Source organism: Cynocephalus volans, chromosome 6, assembly GCF_027409185.1.
Source record: "Cynocephalus volans isolate mCynVol1 chromosome 6, mCynVol1.pri, whole genome shotgun sequence".
NCBI lineage: Eukaryota > Metazoa > Chordata > Mammalia > Dermoptera > Cynocephalidae > Cynocephalus > Cynocephalus volans.
Window position 1 is genome coordinate 109,147,097 of NC_084465.1, and position 23,677 is coordinate 109,170,773.

Below are 23,677 nucleotides of genomic sequence, written 5' to 3' on the forward strand. Positions count from 1 at the left end.
TCCAGTGAGACAGAGAAGAATTCTTGTCTTGAATCGAGAGATGAAAGCATATTTCTCTCCAGGCGCTGGAATCCAAACTTGCATCCTGCCGGAACTTGGTGTATGATCAGTCCCCAAACCGAACAAGTGGCCCAGCCTCAGGGCGGGGAAGCAGGAACAGAGAGGGCAGCGACAGACGGCCGAGCAGCACCAGTGTGCCTTTGGGTGATAAAGGGTCAGTACCTTTTGATACACTACTCAGTAGCGAGCAGAACCGATCTACTCCAGGACGGAGATGCTAATCCCCAACCCATAGCCTTTTGTTTTTTTTAAAACTGTGGGATTGTTTCAGCAAGCCTATTCTATTCTCCCCTCCCTTGAGACAGAATTGGGTGGTGGTGTCTTCTGGTTTGGGTGAATAGCCAAGGAGAGGGTTGTTTTTATCATTTACTCCTGCGTGACCTGCGCTCATGCTGTGAGAACGTCCTGTATAAATCCCTCTTAGGGGAGTTGAGCTTCAAACACTGCTCTGCTTGCCCCAGAAGATTTTCTGTTTTTATCTTCAAATCTGGTTGAATCTTTCAGGAAACTGGCACTAAATTCTAGCCAGACTAGATTCCTGAAACCAGTTGCCCGATTGGAAAATACAGATCTGACCTCTGACAGCTTCATTTCCTTGCCTAAAGAAAAATCAGTGCAGCTTCCTGATTCAGGAATTCTCTAAGACGTGCCACCACCTCCCTGGACCAAGTCATATACATTTGATGGGTCTGTGGCCAGACACATGGCAGGAAATTAAGAATCGTTTTCCATGGCATGCGCATAACTTCCGGACCTCGAGAAGTGGATTTTTTTTTTTTTTTTTTAAATTTTATTTTGTCGATATACATTGTAGCTGATTAATGCTCCCCATCACCAAAACCTCCCTCCCTCCCCCCTCCCCGAGAAGTGGATTTTTAAAAATTTTAATTTTAAAAAAATTTTAATTAACAAATAAGAAGTGGATGTCTTTAGAGGGTCTTCCGAGACTGGGTTTTTGGCACGACCTTGGGGATCTGAGAGCAGACAGCCAGTGTCCTTTGCTTCATTTCACAGGAAGGAGAGAAAATTGAGACCCTGAGACCCTGCTCCTGACTTATTCACTCCTGTAACTTTGTGTGCCCTGATGCTAGCCAGTTTGTCACAGCTGTAATGTCAGCTTAATTTGGTTTGCTCTGTCTGAAGGTTGGGAAAACGCCTGGAATTTGGGAAGCCGTCTTCACATGTATCCTCTCCGTCGCTGCCGTCAGCCCAGGGTGTAGTCAAGATGTTGCTTTAGGAAAAAAAGCACGGAAGCTGAAGCCCTTGGTGTTTGTGCAGGAGTTGTTATCTCTTTCCCTCTTTATGCTAAGTTTTCAGTGTATTTTTGTTTTTTTTTAAGTTAGCTTGAGATATAAGAGCCAGTAGTCACCATAGTTCACTTTGTGTTTTGTGGCCCAAGCCAAGACTGAGGCCGTTACCTGTGGCCCCTGGAGTCTGTCCCCATGAGATGACATCTCATCACCCCTAGCCTCACTGTAGGTGTGTGCATTGCAGAGACAGAGACAGGCTGGGCTGTCCGGAAAAGGCTCTATCGTGTGGGTGAGGAGGCTACCCCTCATTTGAGCTAACCCAAGAGTCTTGGTTGGTCTCAAGAGGTTTTTTTTAATGTCTGGAGTCTCCTTAAAAATGAGATCCGAGCCCACTCAGCTTGAGTTATCTTTCAGAATAGAATCTCCCAATGTTTTAACCGTGTGCTGAAATCATGCATAGGAGTATAGAACAGAATAGGCTCATGCCTTTTTTTTAAACTGTCGTAGTGTATCTCTGAGACTTTTTAATCTGCCTCTAATTGAAGTTTTTAGAAATGTGTTTGAGTTGGAGTAATTCCCAGGTCGATCAGGGTCAGTGGAAAATCTGCATCCTCTTTAGGTAAATCCTGACTATTAGTTTTTCTGAGTCCCCCACCTTGGTAGGGGGGTGATTTCTGCTCTAGGACTCCAGGGGTCACTGGGGTAGAGTGGCCTTGGTAATGCAACCCTTAAGAACAATATTTCATTCAAAGCCATGATGAAATAACCGGGGTGACCTTCAAATAAGATTCAAGCATGAGATTGTTTCTAGAAGTTTCTTTGTCAGACGAAAAAACCAACACAGAATTTTCAACACTCAACGACGCCTCTGTTCGTCACTGCTTGCTATGAACTGCTGTCTCACGCTTTCGGACACAAGTGAAAACAGCACACTAATTTCAGGAACACGCATGCAGCTTAACAACCTTCATTTCATTACTAAGTTATTTCCTGGAAGAATGGCAAAAATATCCCCGAGTTGGAAACAGAACTCTTCAAGTGCTACTTAAATTCAGCAGAGAAGTAGGCTGCAGTGGTGGGTTTGTCACCACAGAAACATTCAACCTAGATTGGTAAAAGACGTACTTTTATTTTTTTACAAGAATAATAAAATCAAGAGAAACTATTGTTCAACTCGTTCGTGGTGGTGGTAAATAGATGCTTCTTTGTATGTTTGTATTTCTCTGTTTGCTCATGGGTTGGTGGAAAACTTTTGTTTTTTAACCAAGTAACAACATATGAAAAAAATCTGCTTTTTAAAAATTTCTATGCAAGTCAGCTTTTCAGAAGCATATCTGGGATATATTTGTGCATTGCTCAAGGTATATTAATGTTTGGTTGTATGTGTGAGTCTTTTTAGTTTCCCTGTTTCCTCTCTTCTCCAATCTGTTTTATCCCTGAGTTGGTATGTGGAGTAGTTGGGGTTGAATAGAATCTTTGCAAGGCATCTGTCCGAAGCACTCAAGCTGAAGAAGGAAAGGTCCCTGCTGTGGTCTGAATGTCTGTCCCCTCCAAAGCTCATGTGGAAGCTTGATCTCAATGTGGCAGTGTTGAGAGGTGGGGACTTTAGAAGGTGATTGGATCACGAAAGCTCCGCCCTCATGAATGGGTTACTTCACACTTAGATGAATGGTTTCCTAGATGAGTGGGTTATCACGGGGGTGGCACTAGCTGATTTATAAGGACAGAAAGTAGCACATTGGTGGGTTCTCAGCCCTCTTGCCATGGGATAGATATCCTGTGCCATCTCAAAACTGCAGAGAGTCCCCACCAAGAACAAGGCCCTCACCAGATGTGTCTCCAAAACTGTAAGAAATAAATTTCTTTTCTTTATAAATTACTCAGTTTCAGGTATTCTGTTATAAGTGACAGAAAATGGACTAATACAGGCCTATAGCCTGTTTTTGTACAGTCCTCACACTAAGAATTTTTTTTTAATGTTTTTCAGGATTGTTAAAAAAAAAAATAAAGATGGATGTGCTACAGAGACCCTATGTAGCCTGCAAAAGCTAAGCTATTTACTATCCGGCCCTTGTAGAAAGTTTGCTTATTAGTCTTCCCTACTGGGCAAAACCTTGTGTTTTAACTTAAAAAAATCAAGGAAATCTTGTATTTCCCATATTCTGTATGCATCGATTTTGATTGATAAAGATGTTCTTCTGAGTCATGTTCAAGGGCAGGGGGCAGTGCTTTGCCAACCACACGTACCTTACTCCCCATCAACCCTTGAGCTGCCTGTGCCTGGGGTGAAGAAGCCCCCCTCAAACAGTCCCACTCTGCGTCTCTGCTTTTACAATTTTTTTTAGGCAATTTATTTGACCTCCCTAGTCCTGTTTCCCCATTTGTGAAATAACAGCTCTGACTTCATAGGGTCATTGGGAGGACTGAGTGAGAACCCGACTCTCCTCCCCGCCCCCGCCCCCGCCCCTTTCCTTTGTAGAAAACAGCTCAACAGAAAAGCTGACTGCGTTCTAGCAATTTATAACCTTTTATTAGTGTAGGTGTCCTGAAGTACAATCAGGGTGCATATAAAACAGTGTAACATTCCTGCTCGTAGTTGTTGGAGCAGTGTCTCCTTTTTCATTCGTGACTACAGAAGGCACTTGGTCTTGGTGAACTATGAGTGTCTGAGGTGTGGAAACAGGAGAGGGGGAAAAGAATTCTCAAACAAGGATTTCCTTACTCAAGAAGTTGGAAGGGTACAATGGTTAGGGAATGATTTGGGAGTGGGGGCCAGTGGCACCCATTTTGGTGACTTTCTCCACATTTCATGTAAACGAAGTTGCCAGTGATGGGTTACCATGGATGTATTTTCCTAAAAACTCAACATCTCTGCACAGTTCATTGATAGAGCAAGAGGGTGTGTGTGTGTGTTTTCTGTTGGGTTTTTCTCATCTGGTAGGTACATCATAAAAACTTAAAATTTATACCCTGAATACAGGGTCGTGTTTTTTATATTCATCGTGAAGGGTGTCTGTGATGTTTGAAATTTGAAAACGGATTTAGACAATGCTAAGTAGAGTCTGCTGGGTTCTGTTCTGTTTTTTGTTTTTTTTTTTTTTTCTTGCTGTGGTGCAAAACTCTAGAAAGTTCTTTATTCACTGGCTTTGGTTCCATTGAAGTCTGCATCTCGAGTGTCCATTTCCTCCTCAGAACCATCCGCGTTTTCAATAACTCTACGTCCTCCAGACCTTCTAGAAGGAACAAAAGTGGTCTCGTTTCCTCGCCTGTGGGTTTTAATAAGAAAACACATGTTTCTTTAGTGAAGAAATTTCCCTTGAGATGGAACAGATTTTATAAGAGGCAGAAAACAAACATGAACACACTCAACACAGATATTCAGGTAGAAGTCAACAAATCCTGGCCATTCTTGAGATATGGACGGTAACCTTAGAGCAGCTGAAATGGGGGGAAGAATAGGTTTTTTTCAAAGCTAGACTAGCTGCTTTAAAAAAAAAGTCTGGGCTTAGTCATTTGGTCACACACAGGATTCTGGTCTGCTGTGGTTTCTGACAGAATAGCAGAAAAATGGCAGTGGCAGGGTCACGTGTTCCCATGTGTTTGGGTTATTTTTGAGGGGGGGCGGCTAGCTGGCCATTGGGAGGATCCAAACCCTTGACCTTGGTGTTATCAACACTGAGCTCTAACCAACTGAGTAACCAGCCAGCCTCCCTGTTTTTATCTGAGGTGGGGCAGATTTGAAGGAAAGAGAACATGTGTTCTCCTACATCCCTCTCCCCCTTAGGAAGGAAAAAGAGGGTAGGGTTTTAGGTTTTCAATTGGAAGGTGAACATATGATCAAAGACAGCCTTCAGGGGGAAGGCCACAGATTAAAGGGTGAGACACCGCCCGCTGGTGGGGTGGAGCTTTCTGGACTGAGTTCCCCCATGGCAGGGATTACATCTGGTTTTTGCTCACTGTGGTACACACCGTGCAGGGCATAAAATAGGTACTCAATGAATATTTGGTAGAAAAGTAAGTATGTGTTAATCCAAGGTGGATTTTAGCTCCAGCTGTTAGGACACCCTTCTCTCTGTCCTTACTGTTCCCATCTCCTCTCTGACCTATCCCTTGATTTCACACGAAGTGCTGATCACATGAAGTGAGACTTTTGAGTGGAAAAGAGGGGTGGGCAGAAGGAGGAAAAAATCAGATCTACCTGCAGCTGAACTCCACTGTTTGGAAGAAACACTTAACTGTATTATCAGCAATAACAACAAATAATCGTGGTGGGCTCTGGCCAACTGGACCTGTTTGACCTGAATTGGAGGATGGGTCTTAACTCATTTTAAGACATCAAAGAAGAAAGCAGATTTTTTTAACAAGCCACCTGCTCACCACACAAAGGCTAGACACAGAAGTCACAAGGGTCACGGTTACCAATTCCTCAGTCAGAAGGAACAACTCAGACGGGTAAGACTAAAGGCATAAGCAGGGCCCAGAGATTCATGATCGCTGAGAAGGGAAATCCCAGCCTGACCCTTTTGGTGTCAGAGGGTGGGAGAAACCTGGGCTGGGAAAACCCAGTTGGGGTTTGGAGGATGGGGTTTCCCGGGGGTGCAGCGATCAGGAATAAATACTTAAAGTTGTAGCCACTCCCAACTAAAGACTCCTAGGCCAGCTTTACTCCTTTCAGAGGGAAGCTTCTAGGCTTCCAGCTCCCTTGGAATAAATCTCCCATCCCTGTCTCCCTAGAAGTGACCTTTAAAAGTTTTTCTTCTTTAGCACTGTATTTTCCAAGAACTTGAGTCAGGGAGAAGGGTCCCGAAGCATAGGGTGGAAAGAGTAGCATCTGCAGCATTTGCACTGTTGACCGTACGTCTCTATATGGCTCTCCTTCCAGCTCTGCCCTCCAGGTTCACAATGTGATGGGCTGGTCTGGGGCTGCGAAATGGGACCTAACCCATGCCAAGGCAAGCCTCTAGGTACTTTCCTTTTGGAAGAGTCTGTATTTGTTAACTAGAAGAGTTGAATGGATAAATTTGCTCCCTTGACCTAAGAAGTACCTTGTGCCTTGGGTCACTATAAGCTCCCTGCTTGGCCCTCATCCTGCGGGGCAGTCTGTTCAGACTCAGATGCCTTTGAACTGGTTTCAAATCCCAGACAAAGATTGATACCAAGGGTATCTGTATAGGAAGGAAGGAACCCCTCTAAAGATTTTCTTAAAGGTTCTGATCCTGGAGAATCTGGATTCTGTTCATGGACTCAAAGAACTTATCCAAGGCATTGTTGGCACCCCAGGAATCAGCACAGGAGGGTAAGCCCCTTGCTACTTTGCAAGGACTCAGTTTCTCACTGATTGGTAGGTCCTAAACTCCAGGCAACCCTAGAATTCGATTTATCCTGTGATTCCAGTGAGTCAGCAGGAAGCTGCTCCAGATGTTCTGGAGGTTGATTAGCTGCTCCCCCATGAAATGAACGTGACAGCTCTTGCCAAGACCTCACCCAGCTTTAAGTATTTGAGTAGTGACAGCAAAGCTGAGATTCTGCAAAAGAGAAGATGGATACAAGCCAGGGCTTGTTTGGCCTCTCAGTGGGGGTGAGAGAGAAATCAGGCCCCCATTGCCCGATTTCACATATGAAAAAGTTGTTAAAATCCAGGAGAACTGGAGGCCTCCTAGGAAAGGCCCCCTGTACTTCAAGTCTTGAGTGTCCATTCCCCTGTCCTTGAACATGTACGTGCCTGTGAGTCCTCCTGAAAAGGCTCTGCCAGGACCACGCTTGGCTTTGCAGTGGCTGGTGTCCACCCTCGTGCAAACGAAAATGCAGTTAGCAGCTAGACCTTGCCCAAGCTACGTGCAGCCCCGGCATTCGTAAGACATCACAGTGAGAGCTCATTTCCTTTGCAGACAAGTTGGTGAAAGCTTAATTGTGGGAGGGCAAGTTGCTGGGCTATGGTTACCATGAACCTGTGCTTTGTTATTTCTCATTTGTGAGCCAGACCAGCCAGATCGAAGCCAAGTACATTCTCTAGGAATGTACCCAGGTTGTGGAACTGTTGTCATTTGGTGGGGGGGTCTTAACTGTTTGGGGGAGGACGGCACTGCTGGGGGTCCTAGCAGTGTAAGAGAGGCCCTCAGCACACAGGTAAGAAAAATCCAAGCAACATACACACAGCCTCTAAGATCTCATCAAGACGCAGTGACAAGGGGACATTGTTGGGTGTCATGTCATAGGCCAGAAGGAAGGGAAATGGGTCAAGAGATGAGGTCTGCCTGTTGTGTTGATCTTGGTTTTGGTAAAATTAGTTTTGAACTAAGATATCCAAGCCTTCAGATTTTGCAGGAATCTCATGGAAATTTGCGAGGGCTAAAAAATGGGGGCGGGGGGCGCTGGGCAGAAAGGAGATGGAAACCGAGCGTGACACACAGGAGCTGCGAAGCTGAATTCATGATACCTGGTGAGTCATTGCGAAGTTTCCTGTGGGGGGGCCCCTCTGAAACAGAGAGAGAGAGTCCCTGGTGGTTACCGTCGGCATACAGGAAGGAGCCTGGTTAAGTACGTTTTTAATCATTAAAGGCATTTGCTTCAATTAAATAATTAAAGGCACTTCTAAGTAAACCTTGCAGCAAAGCACCTGAAGCCAAGAGCTCTTGGAGAGACTGGTACACACAAAGAGAAGCAGCTTTTTAAATTAAAAAGAAAACTTCTGTGCTTTGGAGCTTCTTTTAAGAACCTCCTACAAATCCTATCCTCATGTGCCTGTTCAGGAACGTGAAGGCATTTGAGGGAGCCCAAAAGATCCACGTTGGCAACAGAAGCTGAAAAATCCGGGCAAGGAACCTGCAGCCGCATCTCACTCGATTATTAATATTGGTCTTCATTACCTTTTATGCCTCTTGCAAGAAGGTAGAGGTGGGTACCTTCTGCAGCTCATGTTGGAGGTGACTGGCAATGTGGCAAATGACAGGTACATTGGTCAGGCTCTAGGGAGGGCTTGTGTTGAGATCTGTCTAGCTGATAAAACTGTGAGAGACTCACTTTGCGGTTCCTTGTTGGCTGAGGAACTGGCTAGGCTTGCCAACCTCATGCAAAGCTCTAGTGCCCAGTTTTATGTTTTTGTGCACCTAGAAGTCTCAGAGAGGCAGGAGAGGTATGACATGTCCTTAACCTGCTTTATGAGTGTGTTCATACTGGGACTGGCATAAATGGTTTGTTCCATACTGGCCTGGACTTCTTGAGAAGGGTCAGATGTCTGGGGCAGACACATAGGGGATGTTCAGTACAAGTATGTGCTAAGAATCATTGGGCCCCAAAAAAGGGAGTAGAGACAGCAAAGGGGTAGAGAGCTGGAGTGGCCATGTCCCCACCACTCAGCCCAGCCATTCAGGAGGGGCAGGGCATCCAGTCACCAGAAGAGTGCATTTTAGGGGTCTTTGTGGTGAGAACAGGTCTCCTCCACTGACCCCGCAAGCCTGGGAGCTGTCCTGGGCCCCTACTGTACCCTCAGAAGTTAGGTCTGATTTCCATCTCATGAAGTGGGGACCTCCCACCGTGCAGGGACTACTCTTTCTCAAAGCCTTGGCACCCTGAACCAGCCACTCTTCCCCTTCTCAGAGGGGTTTGGGCTTTCGCTTATCTCCTACAGTACTCCCAAAGTCTGGAGTCAGTGCTCCAGGTAATTTCAGATGGCTCTTAGGCACATCAGTGAATTGCACAGTGAAAATTGCACAGTCATTCTCTTTCCACCTGTTTTTTAAATATGTCTGATTATGTCAGAGTATTTGGTGCTTGTGCCTGTTGTCACCCCTTTTTAACTGAGAAGTAGTCTTCAGGTCATGGCAACCAGTTTGTGGCCACAATAGCGAGAACTTGATATGGTTTTGTTTTCACTGTTTTTAATTACGTTGTGCCCCATTGATACAGGTGACGCTGGTTTAAAAATAGAGGGATGGTAAGCTTTATTTGTAACTAGATGTATGTATGACTAAAACCGTTAATTCCAAAGCGAAGATCGAGTCAATAGCACAGGTGGTAAGAGGCCAGGGCAAAATGGCAAAGGTGGTACGAGAATGACTGAAGTCAGAGGAATGTTGTCTAGGACTCAGTGAGTGAAGGTTTACTGCGTGCCCAGCACTGTCTTAGACACTGGGGATGAATGAACAGACAGAAACCTCTGTGCTTGTGGGGCACGCACACCTAGAGGGAGACAGACTGTAAATGAGATGAATAAATAAGCAGATTACAGGGCGACATGTGGGTAAGAAAGAGGGGAATTGGAGGGAGGGAGGAAGCCAGCTATGCAGAGAGCTGGGGAGAGACATTCCACGGAGAGGGAACAGGCAGTGCAAAGGCCCCAAGGAGAAGAGATCGAGGGGTCATTTGGGGGGTAGTGGACAAAGATCACAGGGCCTAGTGGCCAGCCATTGAAAAGACATTGCTTTGGCTCTGAGTGACATGGAAACCATTGCAGAGTTCTAAGCAAAGGAAGGATGTGACTCGACTTCATTTAAACAGAACAGGGGCTGGTGTGGAAGCAGAAGGCCCTGAGGATGCTGGGAAAGCTATTCATGAGACAGACAGTTGAGAGGTGATGGTGGCTTAGACCAGGGTGGCAAGAAGTGGTTGCATTCCGGTTGTCCCATACAGTATTTTTAAGGGAAAGTTGACCAGATTGTTCAACAGGTTGGATGTGGGGTATAAAGGAAAGAGGAAAATAGTGACCACGAGGTTTGTGGTCTAAGTTCATGGCAACTTCATCATTCCAGTGGCTGAGCTGCCTGTAAGACATCCCAGTGGGAATGTCAAGTGGGTCTGGAGTCCCGGGAAGAAGTCTGGGCTGGAGATATAAACTGAGAAGTCATTAGCTATAGATGGAGACTGGTTGAGACCACGGAGGCAGTGAGCAGAGACAGATGAAGAAACCAAGGTGGCGCTGGGGCAGTCCAATGGCCCCAGAGGAACCAGCAAAGGAGATGGAGACAGCCAGAAAGAGGGGAGGGAAACCAGGTGAGGGCGGAGTCTGGGAAGCCTAGTGAAGAAAGTGTACTGAGTAAGAGAAGTGAGGACTGAGGACTGACCTCTGCGTGTAGCCATGGCAAGGCCCTGGCGGAATGAATGAGGCCACCAACAACTTTTCTCAAAGAATTTTATGGTACAGGGTGGCAGGTAAGTGGGGCTGGGAGGTTCCACTGATGGAATAGATAACGAGAGGGAAAACACCGCAAAGCAGAAAGGTAAGAATTTCTGGAGCCTTGTGCTTGAGTAAATGAGAGCGGTGGGTCTAGTGGAGGCGTTGGCTTTTGTCGATGCTGGACGGTTTAGCATGGAAATGGGGAAAAAGTAGGAGAAATGAGCACAAAGGCAGGGAGGTGGAAGATGGGGCCGTGGGAGCCTATGTGTGCTTCATGATCACTTCTGGTTTTCAGTTGAATAGGAAGTAAGGTCATCTGCCGAGAGGATGGGGAAAGGGACAAGTTTAAGGAGGAAGTGAATAGCAGTTCTCTAACAGTGAGACAAGGAAGGGCATGGGATGGGGTCTTGGAGTACCAAGGAGGCCCGCCGGCCGCAGCCCCCGAGCGCTGGAGCGGGGAGTGGCACCGTGCCTGCTTGTCTTTCTCCAGCCACTTTTTGCACTGTGGCTGTGGAGAAGGTAGAAAGGTGGGCTTAACTTGGGTTGTGCTTTAACCAAGTGAGTAGAACAAAGCAGGACGGGGCACTGGGAATTTGGGGATGTGTGAACGGCGTGACCGTGTGACAGATCATGGCCTTGAAGCTGGGTCAGGGACTGGTGGGGGCTACCGAAGCAGTAGAGCGTCGAGGGGGTGAAGACCCCTGTGGAGACAGAGCTAAAGGAAAGTGGCAGTGGGCAGAGGAAGAGATGCTTGATGGTCAAGTCGTGAGGTCACGCCCGTAGGAGTGGCATGACCACAGAGAAGGTCAGGGAACTGAGAGGCTGGATTGCCCACCTGGATTCTGAAATCGCAGAGCAGAACAAATTATGGTGTGGGAGAGAGACAAGAAGCCCAGAGCAAAGTCCTCCAGGGAGCCAAGAGGGACAGATGGGTGTGTTAGTAGAAATGGCCCCGAGCTATGAGGAGTGTGGGAGAGAAAAGATCCCACTCCAGGGCTTCTGAAATGTGGCCGACTCTATGGCCGGGGACCTTCTGGCAATGTCTGGAGCCATTTTGGTTGTCACAATGTGGGGTGGGGAGATGCTACTGCATCTGGTGAGGAGAGGGCTGGGATGCTGCTCGGCATCCTACAGTGCAGCCCGGACAGCGGAGAATGACCCTGCCCAAAGTGCAGGTCATACTGAGGCTGAGAAACCCTGAGGCAGAGAAAGGAGGTGCCTGGTGCACGCTGGCTTAGTGATTACTAAAGAGCAGGAAGAACCCCTGGGGGCAGCCAGGGCTGCATTCGCAGCAATTCGTTGATTCAAGGAGAGCGCTGGAGGCCCAGCCCAGGGCTTCCCTCGGGCCTGAGAGACGAGGCCCTCCCATGCCGTTGATTCCTCACCTGAGCTTGCTCTTGAGTGCGTTCACCTCACGGCCCATGGCCTCATTGCTCTCCGTGGCCTCGTCCAGCTCCCGCTGCAGCTTCCTGCGGTTGGCATTGATGCGCTGGGACTCCTCCTCTGCCTCCTCCAGCTGCCTCTTGAGTTGCTTGACCCTGGCGTTTCCTTTCTCTGCCTGTCCAGGAGAGGGTGGGGGGTCAGGAAGGCCGCGTGGGGGTCCGGGGGGCTAGGGGGCCCGGGTGGCGGGGGCTACCTGCTCCTTGTACTGTTCTGCCATCTTGCGCTCATCCTCCACCTGCAGCAGCACCTCCTTCAGCTTCTTGTCCTTCTGCTTCAGTGACTTGGTGGCTGCCTGCTTCTCCCTGCATGTGGTGGGGGAAAGGGAGACGGTTCCAGATATGGAGGGCTCCCCTTGCGGCTGCTGTGCCAGCCAGACGCAGCATCTCGCCCTCTGAGAATTTGCCCCAAGCCCCAGGTCTGGATTCCTCCCAAGGAGCAGTCAGAGGATGGAGTAGGATCCAGCCACGAATGAAGTACCAGTTCCTTTTACAGTGTACATGAACCTGAAAACCTTTGTTGAGGGAGAGAAGCCAGACACCACCGGCCCCCTACCGTGTGATTCCATCTACATGAAATGTCCAGAACAGGCAAATCCATAGAGACAGAAAGGGCTGCAGGATGAAGAAATGGGGTGGCTAAAGGACACAGGGTTTCTTTTTGAGGTGATAAAAAGGTTCTAAAATTGATTGTGGTGACTGTTTTGCATGTCTGCGAATATACTAAAAGCCATTGAACATAAGTGGGTGAACTTTAGGGTATATGAATTATCAATAAAGCTGCTACAAAAAAAAAAAAAAAAAGAAATGGGTCAGAATCCTTGCAATCCGATGACCACAGACGTGCTGTGACCCATAGTTAAGCTGAGACGCCTTCTCGTGTTTGTGTGCTGAATGGACTGATTAGACTTTTTGTGTATCTAGTAGCATGATATCGCTGCAGACGCAGGTTAGGAGAAGCCACGTGTGCTCCTAGGGAGGCTGGCAATGTCAGGAGGACAGTCCTCACACTGCTGCTGTGTTATGTGCTTGCTCTAGGCCCAGCATAGGCCCACACTTCAGTGTTTCCGTGCCGTTCTCACAACACACCTGCAGCATGGGAACTGCTGCGCTTATTTTTCACAAGCAAGAACGGATGCTTGGGGAAGTTCCCTGACTTCCCCCACGTACCTGGCCTCCTGCTCCACCTGCTCCTCCAGCTGCGCAATCTTGGCCTCCAGCGCCGCAATGGTGGACTTGAACTTGGACTTGACCGCCCCCTCCATCTCCTGGAGCTTGCTCCGGAGCTCCTTGTTCTGCCGCTCCAGCTGCTGCCGTGCGCTCTCATTCTTCTGGGCCGTGCTGCGCTCCGTAGCCAGCTCGTTGCTGAGCTGCTCTGCCTGGGGAGGAGGGGGAAGGCAAAGGAGCCCAGGGCAGTGTGCTGAAACAACGAATCTTCTCGGGCCCTGTCCAGACTTGGCCAGCCCCTGCACGAGGCCGTGGCTCTAGGGCACTCCACCTGCCCCCCTCCCTTTCCTCCATCCCACTGACTCCTGGTCATCCTTTAAGGTTTGGCTCAGCAGCCATCTCTTGGAGAAGCATCACAGTGCCACCCAGGCTGAGTGAGGGCCGTCCTGTGCTGCCCTCCCTGTCCTCTAGTCTGGTGTGTGCCCGTTCTTCACCTGAGACTGTCTGAGACTTCAAGGCACACAGTAGTCCCCAGCACCCATTACAGAGCAGAGCTCAGTGAGCATTTTCATGCAGTAATGTCAAATAGGGCGCACTGTCATAAGGCAGAGGAAAGAGCAGTGAAGGACAATGACCAGGCCTTTACTCCAGGTGCCTTCTAGTGGAGGCACCCAAACGCGCACTGGCCAACGGATGAGATGCCACAGTCTGGAGTAGGGTGTCCAAAGACAGCAGGCAGGGAGCTGCATGGTGCCCTAGGTCCCTACTCTCAGGTCTCACCGTCATCCTTCCCTGCAAACAGGGCCTGCATGCAGCAGGCCTGCGATGCATGCTCCTGAACCAGGGCCGGACTCCTGGACAAAACAGGAAACAGCCAGGGCAGTGCACATGCCCCTCACCTGCTGGGTGGCCTTGCGGACCCGGTCATTCATGGCCTCCATGTTGCCCTGCTCCTCCTCCAGCTCTTCCTCCAGCTGGGCAATCCGGGCCTCCAGGCGGCGCTTCTCATCCTGGAGTGTGTTCCTGAGGGAAGCACAGCTGCACTGGGGGCCTCTGCCCTCACCCTGGCTTAGGAAGTGTGCCCCCCCCCACCCATGGAGGAACCATGCCTTGGGATTGCCCTCCTTCTCTAAGTGAGGAAACTGAGGCTCAGCAAGGATCAGAGACTCACTCACAGTCACACAGGTAGGAAGTGGGGAGCCAGGCCTGCGATGGGGACCAGCTCTTTTGCCCTGATGCTCCCCAGCCTTTCCTGTCCTCACCATGCTGTTCATTTAGAATGAATGAAATTGGCAGCCCCAAACAGGGACATGAAAATTGGGAAAAACAAAAACCTTTCCCCACCATGGATCTGTCCCTGTCACAAGCTCAGGTGAGCACTCTGTCATCGTCAGCAGTGACATGGGAGTCCAGGACACTCCTTCCCGTGCAGCTCCTTACCTTCCCGACACGCTGCTGGCTAGCTCCTCGGCCAGCTCCTCCTTCTCCAGGTCTGCCTGTTTACGAGCCCTCTCAGCCGCAGCTAGATCCTGGAGGGGCAGGAGGGAAGGAGGAAACCTGTTGTCTGCCGGGGAAGGGCCAAGCCCCACCCGAGAATCCACCTCCTCCTGCCACTGGACCCCCAAGGTGTCTACAGCCACGCTTTAAAATGCTTGGTCCTCCTCTGAGCTTGGAGGAGGCCCCACCAGTACATCAGGAGAAAGGCAGGTGTCTTTCCATGTTTTTCCTATGGGGGTGCGCCAGCTTGGAGTTGGATGGGGGAAGACTGTGGGTGCACAGACCTGGGCTGCCAAGTGTTGCTCTCTGAGTCTCACCTCCTGTAGCTGCATGAGGTCTGCTTCTAAGCTCTTGGCTTTCTTCTCATTCTCTTTGGCTGTGGCAAAGATCTCATCTCTGGAGGCACGGGCATCTTCCAGCTCTCTCTGGAAGTCCTTCATCTGAGCCTGCGAGAGCAAGCAGGAAGGACCAGCTAAGATATCCTTATTCTCCCAGGTTCTGCTGCCCACCTTATCTTTGCATGCCAATCCCTTTGATTTTCCGCAGTTAACCAGAGAAGTCTGTGTTGCGGGGTCACTGCCCTCAGCCTCAGGTGGCCGGTGGCAGTTCTGGATGGGCTCAGCAGACCTGTCTAAGAAGCCAAGCCCCGGTATGATCAGTGGCCAAATTCCTGATGAGGGTGTCCCACCCAGGGCAGGGAACCACCTCTGAAAGCTAAATGGAGATGGAAAAACACCAACTGAACTGACACCATTGCTGCTGACTTGCCTGAGGGGGAGCTGTCCTCTCCCTCCACCTCTGCCCTGAACTCAGGGTGTCACCCACCTGCAGTTTTCGAAGTTGCTTGATGGCTTCCTCCCTCCCCTTGATGGCTGAGTCGGCCTGAAGCTCTAGGTCTTTCAGGTCTCCTTCCAGCTTTTTCTTGGCGGCAGCCGCCAGGGCACGTTGCTTCCGCTCGTCTTCCAGTTCCGTCTCGTACTCGTGAAGCTAAGCAGGAAGAGAGAGGTGCTGCTGGGTGGCCCCATGGAGGTCCTTTACCCTGTCCCCCGCCTTGGCGATCCACTGAGCTCCCAGGTGTACAATCACCTGCCAGGTGGGCTTCTCATGCCCACGTGGCAGATGAGAAAACCGAGTCTTCATGCAGCCCGTAGGTGGTGGGGGTAGGAAGGAAACGGGCCGCCCCACCTTCCCCTGACATGGCTCACCTGCCTCTGGAGCTGCCGCCTCTTTTCTTCGTTCTGCTCATCCCGGGCTTGGAGATCTCTCTCAAACTGGCCCTTGAGGGCCTGCATGTTGACCTCTAGCCGCAGCTTGGCGTCTTCGGTCGCCTGCAGCTCATCCTCCAGCTCTTCCAGCTGAGTCTTCATCTCTTCCATCTGGGTCTCCAGGGCCCGCTTGGACTTCTCCAGCTCGTGAACCTGGTAGGCAGAGCCGGCAGCACTTTTATGTGAAGCTTGACTTCACCGACATCCTCAAGAGTCCCACAATGAGACGTGTGACCAGGACCCAAGGTGGCCCTTGACTCAGACCCCACCTCAGTGTTGCTCCCAACCCTTCCCCATCTTTGCACCAGCCTGAGGAACTGCCTTCCATTCCTGATCATCGCTTAGTATGACAGAGGCACCAAGCCAGCCCCCTACAGGCTGGTAGGCAGCAGGGAGGGTGGGTTGGTGAAGTGGCCGAGCAGAGACAATAAAAAACCACTTACGTTCTTGCCCACGTCATCCTTGGAGCTGACCAGATCTTCCATTTCAGCCTTGAGCATTTTGTTGGTCCTCTCAAGTTCCTCTTTGGCTTCCAAGGCCTCTTCGAGGGCCCGAGCCAGGGACAAGGCCTTGGTTTCCTTTTCTCTGGCTTCTGCCTCGGCTCTGTCCCTTTCATCCGCGTATTTGGAAGAGATGTTTTTCTCCTCGGCTAACAACTGCAACACAGCAGAAGACTCAGAGGTGATTTCTGGGCATATTGGAGGTTTGGTTTCATTGAATCACAAGTATGGGGAAGAAGCCTTGAGTCCCACTGGATTTATCCAGGTGCACTTTCTGACTTGTAGATCTACCCTTTGTGGAGCCAGAAATCAGCTGGATCCTTGTGCTTTGAAACCACTAAAGCTGCCATGTCGCTCAGAACATACTGCTTCTGGGGTCACAGTGACATTTAATCCTGCCAGAGGCCAGTTGTTCTGCTGTAGTGTTATGGCCACAGGTAGCCCAAGTAGGGAAATGGTAAGTGTGGATGGACCTGCGCCCACTTATCTCTCTGCTTGGAGAAGCACCTCAAGGAACATTCCATACTGACGTTAGTTAATCTTATCTTCAGAGAGAGTGTGCAGGATATACTAAATTGTAACATCCCAAAACCAGACCTCCAGAATTCAGCAAAGACGGGAAAGCAACAGGGACCTCCAAACAGCACAGTCAGCACAAAAACCCTACACTGTATGTGGGAGGGAAATAATATCCTCAGGCCCTCGGCTAGATAATGAAACAATGAAGACAAGGTGACAGCCCAGAGAAGGGCTGGCTAAAAGGAAGAACTGGTATGTCATAAAAAAAGCCTGGCACTCTGAGGCTGGTTGGGGAAGGTCAGTGAGCCTCCATGCCTCTGGCATTGGGCCTCCTGGCACAATCTCAAAATTGATTTTTTAGAATAACCCTGAGTCACTTGGAAGTTAAATCATCTTTACTAAATATGGATAACATATAGAAAGCTTGTATTTAGGGATTTGAGTCATAGAGGTGGATGCATTTTTCAGAACTCAGTAAATATACACTTAAGATTTGTACATTTCATCGTTATGTAAATTTTACCTCAAAAGAAGCAAAATTATTTTTAAAAATGAACTCTAGTTAATATGCAATGCTGAGGTGTTGAGGGGGAAGTATACAGATGTCTGTACTTTGCTTTGAAATGCACTCCAAAGATAAGACATGATTGATAGATATGATTTATCCTTATAAATAAATATGTGATAAAGTACAAATAGTAAAATGTTAATGATCAAATTCAGATGGTGGGAATATAGGATCTCACTGTACAATTTCATCTTTGCTGTGTGCTTGAAGTTTTCATAATGAAATTGTTAAGGAAATGTGGTAAAGGATAGAAACTTCTAATTACTTGGAATACTCAGTAGGTACTCAATAAATAAATTCATTGAATAAAATAAATTAACCTCATGCCTTATCCGGGCTAGAAACTAAGGCATCACTGTGTTTGCAGATGGCACACATTGGTGGGGATACCTCGAAAAGTCACAGTCACTGAGGCTTCTGCTTGCTCTGATCTGGTAGCCCTCATATTTTACGGTCACCCAAAGCAAGATAAGATAGACTCCTACTGCTTCCAACAAAGCGGGCTGGGATGCTGACACACAGCAGCCACCCCTGATGCAGTGCACACCTGACTGCCCCAGTCCTACCTGATCGAACTTCTTCTGCTTCTTTTCCAGGTTGGACACCAGTTGCCGCTGGTTGTCCAAATCGACGACCAGGTCATCCAGCTCCTGCTGAAGCCTGTTCTTGGTCTTTTCCAGTTTATCATAAGCGGCTGCCTTCTCTTCATATTGCTGGGTGAGGTTTTCGATTTCCTTCTGGAACCTCTTCTTACCCTCTTCCATGGATTCCACAGTACTGGCAAAGTCCTGCAGCTTCTTCTTGGAGTCAGAGAGCTGAAATGGCAGTGGCCGGGGTGGAGTGAGAGGAAGGCCATGAGTGACCCCCATCCCTGACCCCAGACCCTGAGAAGGGAGGACCACCTTCTCCTCACTGAAGAAATTCAACAGCAGAGGGGAGCTGGCGAGCCAAACAAGATGGCTAACCACAAACCAAGCTTCAGAGCCCCCGTTCACACTCCCAGGCTATAGACCCAGGAAAACAGCAGAGAGGGCCCACGACTGGAGCAAAGACACACAGCTGGCACCTGGATGTTCAGGGTGGAGATGTGGCGCTCCAGGTTCTGCTTGGCTTCCATCTCCTCGTCCAGCTGATCTTGCAAACTGTTCCGTTCCTCCTCCAGCTGGCGCAGCTTGGTGGACACGTTGAGCTTCTGCCGGGTTTCTTCTTGAAGCAGCTCCTGTGAGAAGGACACACGGAGATCCCAGGGACCCACCCCGAGGAGGGTCTCTCCCCAGGGCTTGAAGTTACCCTGTAATGATGTGGCAGGGTACGTACCTGGGTGTCCTGGAGCTGGGATCCAAGGGACGCCACGTCCTTGGCGAGTTTGATGGCCTTCCCCTCTGCCTCGTTGAGCATCCCTGTGACACTCTCCACTTCATTCTGAGGGTGCCGAGAGACTGGTTAGTTGAAACCTCTAGAACAGGCTCCTCATGAAGAGGATCCCTTTCACTCAGAACACTGCATACACCCTCATGGGATAGGACTTGTGGTGTGCACTGATTGAGAAAATACTCATGAGGTATTGGACTCTGATTATAATAACTCTATGGCCCCCAAGGGAAGTCTGTCACCTGCAAGCTGGGATCCCTGGCCCTGAACTCTGTGGTTCTAAGAACTTGTTAGAGCCCCCACTGTATTGACTGAGCCCTGATTCCACTAAATGGATCCTGGATCCCTGCCAAGGTTGGCAAAGATGAAGCAGCAGGTCTGCAAGTCCACACGCTGAGAGATGCTTGGTCTGGTCCTCTCCGTGGAGCTGGAGAGGTGAATGCAGGATGGCACTTGAACATCCAAGGGGTCCTGTCCTCACCCTCTCCCCCTTTTTCACCCCTACTCTTTGCCCTTTCCCTGACTGCCTTGGCCAAAACCAAAGATGCAGACCCTAAAGGTAAAAAGCCTTCTAGTGCATTCTCTGCTTTTTACTCCAGCCCTTGATGTCTTGAGACATCAGCTCTCATCCATCTCTTATTTACAGTGAGGATACAGATAATCTTGACTGTCCCAGGACATTGCCTATATCAGGGTAGTGAAATCCCTGCTCTTAACTGCATGTGGGGTAAAAAGCATACTTAATGCTTCCCCTGCCCCAGGCTGTGAGCTCATTTAATAGTTGTCAAAAACAACTATTTGGCCATATACCGTGAATAGAAAGGCCAAATGTCTATTTACAGAGAAATATGACCAAAGATAAACAGACATGTCATTCATCAGCTTAAATCCCTGTGATGGCTTTGCATCACTAGGAATAAAGCAACATATGTACAATAGGCCCTCGAAGGCCCTGCATCATCTGGCCACAACCTGCCTCTCTAGTCCGACTCAACCATGTTTTTCCTCCCAACTTGGCACTCCAGCTCTACTGGCCGCCTCTGATTTCTTTAATTTTCCCACTTACCATTGGGCTCTTGCACCTGCTGTTTCCTCTGCCCTGGTAGATTTCTACGTATCCAGCAGATTATACATCTTCTTAGGGGAGCCTTTTCTCGCTCCTCCTCCTCCAAGCCAGGCCCCCTTGTTATTTACACTTGTGACATTATGTGCCCCCTGCTTTCTCGCATAATTTAACATTCATTTGTGTGACTATTACTGTCTTTCCCTCCCACTAGGCTGGAGTTCTGTTGGGGTGGGGACAGCATCTGTCTTATTCCATGCTGTTGTATCTCAGGATTAAGCACAGTGCCTAGCATATGGCAGGTGCTCAAAAATATTTGTTGAATAAGCAGATAAAGGTTTTTGAAGATTAAGTTGAACAGGGGGACCATCTCATCCCCTTGAGGACCGTAACTAGAGGGAACCAACTTGCTTTGCAGCAAGAAAGACTCGGTTAGCTGGGAAGAGTCTCCCCTGTGCACCTGCCATGCTGCCTCCTCACCTGCAGCTTGTGGACCTTGTCATTGAGCTCTGCCCGGGCCCGCTCTCCATCACTGCACTTGGATTGCAGATCCTGCAACTGCACCTCCAGCTTCTTCTTCTTGTGCTCAACCTCCTGCTTGGCCTGGCTCAGGACCCGCAGCTCACCAGCCAGGTCTGCGTTCTCCTTCTCCAGCGTCTGCTTGTTCTTGTCTAGGTTTGCCTTGGCCTGGCCACATAAGCAGAGGGGAGGCTTGTCAGTGGTGGCCAGGAGAGGGTTTTCAGGCAAAAAGCTACATTAGCAGTGAATCTTCCTCTTTCCTTTCCACTCCCTCACGTAGGTCCAGGGACCTGTGCTCATTACCTCAGGAGAAGGACATGCAGGGTTGGGGGCACAGAATCACCAGCAAGGGTTTTTAGATTCCATTTTCCCAAAGCTTGAGGATTGCACACTGGCACCCATGAGCTGCATCCAGCCTGCAGTCATGTCCTGTTTGACCCATTCAGTACTTTTAAAAAAATTAGTTGCCAACCTTTTAATAAATTTCATATAAAAATCTGGATTCCCAGCTTCTCTTTTTAAAAAATCCAATGTTCTATATCATGACTATGGTGGTGGTTACGCAAATATATATATTTGTCAAAATTCATTGAACTGTATACTTAAAATTGGTGAATTTTATTGCATATACCTCAATCATTTGGACTTTCAAAAATTCTGAGATCTGGCAACAGGGGTCTTGCCTTCATCCAAGGCAACAATCAGCCAGATCTAAGTAGTGGCTTGCTCTGTAGATGGAGTAGTCATATTCCACCTGGCCCCAGTCCCCACCACTCCCTATTGTCCCTCACATGCAGCATCAGATTTACATTGCTATTTCTGTGATAGTTAAAGGAACATTATTTTATCAAACCAGCTCCTGTAGGCATGTGAGTTGTCCTAAGAAAAAAGTGCTGGGCAAAGGCAGGAGAGAGGAGGGGGATTCTCCCAGGGTTACAGGGAGGAGTAAGGAAGTAAGAGAGAAATATGTGGATCCCAGGAGCAGAGGAAACACCACTCAGCTTTCCCACAGCCCCATGGGAGGTGCTGTGCAGCTCAGAAGAGACAGCTCAGAAGACATTCCTCTGCCCCAAGCATGGCTAAGAGCTGGCTCACCCCAGATGGGGACAAGGTGCCTCTTAGTGGTAACAGTACAAGTTGACTGACAAAAAAGGACCCTGGGGACCTTAGAAAACCTGGGCTCCCCAAAACAGCCCAGCCTATGACCCCAGAACTGTGACAAAACTTCACGTGTGTAAGGGGAACCCGGGTAGAACTGATATTAAAAGTTTCCCCCATGAACAGATGGAAGCAGGATTCCAAGTCAGAACTAAAGTTGTTGGAGGTAAAATACAGATACTCCTCTTTTTCCCTGGGCCTGAGCTGGGCAGAGGGTCACAGCCTCTACCTGCTCCATGCAGGTCAGGAATGGACATGTCGTCTGTTGGTGGCATTAACAGCTGAGTCTTTTCAAAGAGGTCTGGCTGCTAATGCAGGGCTTAGCTTCCAGCCCCCACTCACAGCTAATGACTATCCTACTTGAGGATTGTCACTGACCTTGTCTGGGGCCCCACTCTTCCAACCATAAAGTCAAAAGGCATACGTAGGCCTCACTATTGCCTTGACGGCCGGTTGTTTGAGAAGGCGGGAATAGCCCAGATGGGTTCAAATCATATAAAAATAACTTTTGAACATAAAAAAGGAAGATCATTGAAAGGGATGTATGTTGTAGCTATAACTAGCAAAATCATATTTATTCCCAACACACGAAGAATTGACAGAATGTTTAAGGTTAGTATTTGGATCCCACTTGACAAAAAAGTGACGTGAATGAGAATCTATTTATTCATTTGGAGGGGGAGGGTGATCCCAGTCTTGCATGGTGTTTTTCAAACCCTCTCCCAAGTCCACTCCATCAGGGTCAAGAGTAGGCCTTGAAATTTGCATTTTTACAAGGGCCACAGGTGAAATTAAATGAGTTAGCATTTGTAAAATACTTAGAACAGTGTCTGGTGCATAAATGCTATGTAAGGGATTATTACGATCATTTTAACATCCAGTAAAGTTTGAGATTCCAGGAGAACAGTTGGTGAACCAGTTCTAGAAAGGTACTCAGGAAACCACCTCTTGGAAGAATATTCACCTTAACCAGTGATAGAGCCAAACGCAAACTCCAACAATTTTTAGGTAACGCTAACCCATTTAATCTAGCTAAACCAAAATACTGCATTCTAGGGGTGTGGAAAGCTGTAACACTGAGGGTGATATAATTCAGACTTTCAGGGAAGCAACCTGACAAGCTAAAAAACAACCTTGAGAACAAAGCACAAGGAAATACTCCCAAGGGAGAGAAAAGTACCCACTATAAGGCATTCAGAGTAGTGCTGTTTAACAGCCCCAATCCTATACACCCTGAATAGCCCAACAACAGGAGAATGATTAGATCTAGTCGTTCTCAAACTATACCAGAGCGCTGTTTTGCCACTGAAATCAAATGCCAGTTTTCCTCCATCTTCAGAGAATTTAAGATGGACAGAATGTTCTCAATTTTAAGTTATCCTCCCAGAAGTTTCCTTCAACCTTTGGTTGTCTCTGAGGGGCAGTATATTGCAGACCCTACCCTTAGAGGTAGGTCTAGAGCCAGCCTGCTCAGGTGCAAATCACAGCTGTGTCACTTCCTAGCTGTGTGACCTTGGCTAAGTCTCTGCACCTTTAGCCACTCTGGACCTCAGTTTGTTCGTGTGTAAAATGGGTTGAATAGTACCTATCTCATAGGGTGGCTGTGAAGATTAATTGATATAATGTATGCGAAGTGTTTAATAAACGTGAGCTGCTATGGTTGTCAGCAGAATCTTGTATAACTTGTATATTCATCTTTGTACTGACCCTGACTTGTAGTTACTGAAGCTGCTGACACACTGCTCTTTTATGTTGCCACAAAAATGCATATCAACGTACCCTCTTGAACTGCTCAAGCTGCTCAGTGAGCTCCTCCACCGCCTGTGTGTGTTTCTGCCTCATTTCCTGGACCTGGGCCTCGTGGGACCGGGTCTCCTCATCCAGGGCCTTCTTCAGCACCGTCACCTCCTGTTCCCTCTTGGCCCTTGACAGGAAGAACACAGTGATGGCAATTGCATGGAGACAGAGGGTCACCTCAGACAGTGCTGTGCAAAGGAAAGAGAGCTCTCCCAGGACCCAGAGCTGATGTCCCCATCACTACTGCTCCCTAGTTGTGTGCCCTTGGGTCACTCACCTAACCTCTCTGAATTTCCTCAGCTAGAATAACCTAGAATTTCCTCAGCTGCAAAATGTGGAGCATATTACCTGCCCAGAATCACTCAGGACTGGCCAACAAATACACAAAATAA

General features: G+C 48.6%; 2 protein-coding genes across 6 annotated transcripts in view; one reads left to right on the forward strand and one right to left on the reverse strand.

Annotated features, from left to right (window-relative positions):
• Window positions 1-2,695, forward strand: part of NDE1 (nudE neurodevelopment protein 1) — a 28,052-nt gene extending 25,357 nt beyond the window's left edge. Inside the window, exons 8-9 of one of the 2 annotated variants that reach the window (XM_063100606.1) lie at window positions 63-214; window positions 1,204-2,695. In XM_063100606.1, the coding sequence (XP_062956676.1) occupies window positions 63-214; window positions 1,204-1,297 (246 nt within the window). In that variant the 3' untranslated portion in view covers window positions 1,298-2,695. Of the gene's footprint in view, window positions 1-62; window positions 215-1,074; window positions 1,157-1,203 lie in introns of those variants that run through there. The other variant, XM_063100607.1, reaches the window with a different exon arrangement.
• Window positions 2,696-3,851: 1,156 nt separating this feature from the next.
• MYH11 (myosin heavy chain 11) overlaps window positions 3,852-23,677 on the reverse strand; it is a 108,905-nt gene continuing 89,079 nt past the window's right edge. For 2 of the 4 annotated variants that reach the window (XM_063100605.1, XM_063100604.1), the window contains 16 exons: window positions 23,268-23,412; window positions 20,292-20,498; window positions 18,695-18,799; window positions 18,444-18,596; window positions 17,944-18,192; window positions 16,234-16,446; window positions 15,731-15,943; window positions 15,351-15,512; window positions 14,843-14,971; window positions 14,469-14,557; window positions 13,928-14,051; window positions 13,032-13,240; window positions 12,059-12,167; window positions 11,808-11,980; window positions 7,747-7,785; window positions 4,500-4,576 (listed from right to left, as the gene is read on the reverse strand). In XM_063100605.1, coding sequence (XP_062956675.1) covers window positions 7,755-7,785; window positions 11,808-11,980; window positions 12,059-12,167; window positions 13,032-13,240; window positions 13,928-14,051; window positions 14,469-14,557; window positions 14,843-14,971; window positions 15,351-15,512; window positions 15,731-15,943; window positions 16,234-16,446; window positions 17,944-18,192; window positions 18,444-18,596; window positions 18,695-18,799; window positions 20,292-20,498; window positions 23,268-23,412 — 2,311 coding nt within the window. In that variant the 3' untranslated portion in view covers window positions 4,500-4,576; window positions 7,747-7,754. Of the gene's footprint in view, window positions 4,577-7,746; window positions 7,786-11,807; window positions 11,981-12,058; window positions 12,168-13,031; window positions 13,241-13,927; window positions 14,052-14,468; window positions 14,558-14,842; window positions 14,972-15,350; window positions 15,513-15,730; window positions 15,944-16,233; window positions 16,447-17,943; window positions 18,193-18,443; window positions 18,597-18,694; window positions 18,800-20,291; window positions 20,499-23,267; window positions 23,413-23,677 lie in introns of all 4 variants that reach the window. The other 2 variants (XM_063100603.1, XM_063100602.1) reach the window with 1 other exon arrangement.